The sequence below is a fragment of the Neoarius graeffei genome, chromosome 1, assembly GCF_027579695.1.
Source record: "Neoarius graeffei isolate fNeoGra1 chromosome 1, fNeoGra1.pri, whole genome shotgun sequence".
Classification (NCBI taxonomy): Eukaryota; Metazoa; Chordata; class Actinopteri; order Siluriformes; family Ariidae; genus Neoarius; species Neoarius graeffei.
Genome location: NC_083569.1, coordinates 39,521,478 through 39,525,691, shown reverse-complemented (window position 1 = coordinate 39,525,691; position 4,214 = coordinate 39,521,478). Strand labels below are relative to the sequence as shown.

Genomic DNA, 4,214 nt, shown 5'->3' with positions numbered 1-4,214 from the left:
TAAATCTTAACATATAGTTCCTTGTTATTCCCCTGCTTTGTGTCGATGATTATTCATTTGAGTATTGAGATATCACTGTGAGTAAGTTCAGTAAATATGCATGGCCAAACATCACACTACAGGAAAAAAAGAGAGGGAGAGTGCGCGCGAGAGCAAGCGCGAGAGAGCGAGAAACCACTGCACAAATGCGTCACGTTGTGGTTAATCCGAGGCCTTAAAAGCTTCTGCAAAACAGACCAGTTTAGACATCAACTCAGCTGCATCCGCCATCCGCCTCACCTCTCTATCCTCTTTTCCGTGAACTCTGGAACACCTGAAAACATGTAAGTAACAGAAAAGAAATGTAGAGATATATAAATAATAAAAAGGAAATCTAATGTTATTGCTTGAAGATGTTTAAGTTAAGTGTGCTTTAGCTGATTTTTTAAAAATCTGATATTACTCTGGTATTTGGGGCTTGAACTAATAAGGCACTAATGTTTACATTTTCTTACCATTTTTAGATTTCAGAGAAACTTCTGAGAATTAAAAAAAATGATAAATATGACTGAGACTTGGAATTCCTTCTTATCACCAGCCACCCCAGACGTAAGTAGCATCTAAATGAAGATAAAATCACTGCATGTTGAAAGTCACCAGCTAAATTTCGAGACATACCTACCTTAATATGTTGATTTGGTCAGTAGTTGAAATTCATGGCTAATAATGTCGTTCATTTTCTTCTTTTATCCACAGGCTGATTATGGAAGTGGTAGTGGTTCTGGTCACGGAGATTATGACTTTGACGCCCCGTGTGATAAGAGCATAGTACGCCAGTTCCGCATGTTCTACGAACCCCCTTTCTACCTTCTGATCGTCATCCTGGGCTTTATGGGGAACCTGCTGGTGCTCTGGATCTACACGCACTTCAAGAATCGCCTGAGAACCATGACCGATGTGTACCTGCTGAACCTCGCCTTGGCTGACCTGCTCTTCTTGTGTACGCTTCCCTTATGGGCGGTGGATGCCATGAAGGGCTGGGCATTTGGCACGGCTCTGTGCAAGGGCACATCGGCGTTGTACAAGATCAACTTCTTTAGCAGCATGTTTCTGCTGACTTGTATCAGCGTGGACCGGTATGTCTCGATCGTGCAGAGCACCAAGGCACAGAACTCCAAGGAACTGCGTCTGGCCTGCAGCAAAGTGGTGTGCGTGTTTGTCTGGCTCCTGGCCATTATACTGTCCATTCCAGAGTTTCTCTTTGCCCGAACCAAAGTGGACTCTGAGGGCAACCAGTTTTGCACCATGGTCTACTGGAACAATCAAAACAACCAAACAAAGATCCTGGTCCTGGCTCTCCAGATCTGCATGGGCTTCTGCATTCCTCTCCTGGTCATGATCTACTGCTACTCTGTCATCATTAGAACCTTGCTGAAGGCCAAGAACTTCGAGAAGCACAAAGCATTGCGTGTCATCCTGGTAGTCGTGACAGTGTTTATCCTTTCTCAGCTGCCATACAATAGCATGCTGGTGATCGAGGCGACACAGGCAGCAAACACCACCATCACAGACTGTGCCGAGGCCAAGGGCTTTGACATTGCCACCCAGATCATGAAGAGTTTGGCTTACATGCACAGCTGCCTCAACCCATTCCTGTATGCCTTTGTTGGGGTTCGTTTCCGAAAAGACCTGATAAGGCTGTACAGAAAGTATGGATGCACACCATCCAAATCTGGCAAACACGGTCCACTTCGCTCTTCTGTCATGTCCGATACAGAAAGCACCATGGCTTTCTCGCTGTAAACTCAGCCTTGGGACAGTATTAGTGCATGAGTTGAGGAACAAGTTCTCAAAATGTTGCCAGAAAGTTTCTGAATCTGTGAAGCATGATAGAGACACAGATTTCTTCAGAGAAGGTGTGCAGAAAAGGTGAACATGAATGCATGAACCTTCTCCAGCTGTCAAATGCCGAGGCCGTTGAAAAGAGCCGTGTGCGCGTGTGTATAGAAGCCTATGAATAAGGAAGAATTACACAGAATGTAGAGTGGTTGTGTTATTTTCTCCATGTCAGATGTTGTATTAAAGAAGGCTGTGATCTTCCTTCAAAGCTATGTAAATAACATTTGATATGTATGACTGATTTTTTTTAAAATGTCTGACCTTCAGAACTCCAGATGTATCATCTTTATTTGTTGCAAGAACTGTGACATTAGTCACAGCATTTCATGGAAATTACTGTAGTGCAAAACTGAGCCAATGTGTGTATATATATATATATATATATATTTTTTGTACCAAGACTAAATTAAATTCTGGTTTAAACTAATCTTCTTTTTGTTTGCTTTTTGAACACACCCACACACCTCAGAATGAATACATAAACCTACAAGCTAAAAAAAAAAAAAAAAGTTCATTGTTTCTCAGAAGGAGAAGTAACATCCCTTATTTGTTTATGTTGTTGAGTGTTTCGTGCAAAGCTTGGTCACACAGCAAGAATAATACACACAGTGGTTAGAAAACCGTTGTGATCATGACGTACAACTTTCAAATGCATGAAACATGCGGCACTTGTGGCCAGAGAGTCACGTCTCTCGTTCAAACTGAAAAGATAACCTACACACTAAGATTTTACTCAGATTGATCTTTCCCCCCTCTCATTTGAATGGTTAGTTTCAATGGCTGTACATAAAACTAAAAAAAAAAAGTATCGAGAACATTTGAACCACACCTTCCTCATTTTGTTGTTTGTTAAAAAATCCACTAAAAAAAAAATTCAATTTCTAAATGGCTTAGAATTTCCATCATGTAATTTTGAAATAACCCTGAGTTCTGCTGGCTGACATGTCAAAACTTTGAAGCCTCATAACAGCTCACCTACCATAGAGAGAACCTTATATTAGGACAACAGCATGAACCTTTGGACTTGCAGTGGTGCTTGAAAGTTTGTGAACCCTTTAGAATTTTCTAGATTTCTGCATAAATATGACCTAAAACATCATCAGATTTTCACACAAGTCCTAAAAGTAGATAAAGAGAACCCAGTTAAACAAATGAGACAAAAATATTATACTTGGTCATTTATTTATTGAGGAAAATGATCCAATATTACATATCCTTGAGTGGCAAAAGTATGTGAACCTCTAGGATTAGCAGTTACTTTGAAGGTGAAATTAGAGTCAGGTGTTTTCAGTCAATGGGATGACAATCAGGTGTGAGTGGGCATCCTGTTTTATTTAAAGAACAGGGATCTATCAAAGTCTGATCTTCACAACACACGTTAGTGGAAGTGTATCATGGCACGAACAAAGGAGATTTCTGAGGAGCTCAGAAAAAGCGTCGTTGATGCTCATCAGGCTGGAAAAGGTTACAAAACCATCTCTAAAGAGTTTGGACTCCACCAATCCACAGTCAGACAGATTGTGTACAAATGAAGGAAATTCAAGACCATTGTTACCCTCCCCAGGAGTGGTCGACCAACAATGATCACTCCAAGAGCAAGGCATGTAATAATCGGCGAGGTCACAAAGGACCCCAGGGTAACTTCTAAGCAACTGAAGGCCTCTCTCACATTGGCTAATGTTCATGTTCATGAGTCCGCCATCAGGAGAACACTGAACAACAGTGGAGTGCATGGCAGGGTTGCAAGGAGAAAGCCACTGCTCTCCAAAAAGAACATTGCTGCTCATCTGCAGTTTGCTAAAGATCACGTGGACAAGCAGAAGGCTATTGGAAAAATGTTTTGTGGATGGATGAGACCAAAATAGAACTTTTTGGTTTAAATGAGAAGCGTTATGTTTGGAGAAAGGAAAACACTGCATTCCAGCATAAGAACCTTATCCCATCTGTGAAAATTGGTGGTGGTAGTATCATGGTTTGGACCTGTTTTGCTGCATCTGGGCCAGGACGGCTTGCCATCATAAAGTGAATGTTTTGGAATGGCCAAGTCAAAGTCCTGACCTTAATCCAATGGAAATGTTGTGGAAGGACCTGAAGCGAGCAGTTCATGTGAGGAAACCCACCAACATCCCAGAGTTGAAGCTGTTCTGTATGGAGGAATGGGCTAAAATTCCTCCAAGCCGGTGTGCAGGACTGATCAACAGTTACCGCAAACGTCTAGTTGCAGTTATTGCTGCACAAGGGGTTCACACCAGATACTGAAAGCAAAAGGTTCACATACTTTTGCCACTCACAGATATGTAATATTGGATCATTTTCCTCAATAAATAAATGACCAA

The 4,214-nt window shown here is 41.6% G+C and overlaps 1 protein-coding gene across 1 annotated transcript; it reads left to right on the top strand.

Annotated features, from left to right (window-relative positions):
• Positions 1 to 239: 239 nt before the first annotated feature.
• ccr9a (chemokine (C-C motif) receptor 9a) lies at positions 240 to 2,305 on the top strand. Its single transcript, XM_060922861.1, has 3 exons — positions 240 to 323; positions 504 to 588; positions 736 to 2,305. Exons 2-3 carry the CDS (start codon positions 535 to 537, stop codon positions 1,780 to 1,782), a joined length of 1,101 nt encoding a protein of 366 aa, XP_060778844.1. The 5' UTR covers positions 240 to 323; positions 504 to 534; the 3' UTR covers positions 1,783 to 2,305.
• The last annotated feature ends 1,909 nt before the right edge of the window (positions 2,306 to 4,214 follow it).

Excerpts from the sequence above, each read along its gene's own strand:
- ccr9a (XM_060922861.1), top strand. The coding sequence starts at position 535 with ATGATAAATATGACTGAGACTTGGAATTCCTTCTTATCACCAGCCACC. Across the intron at positions 589-735 it reads TATCACCAGCCACCCCAGAC|GCTGATTATGGAAGTGGTAG; the intron begins GTAAGTAGCATC and ends TTTTATCCACAG.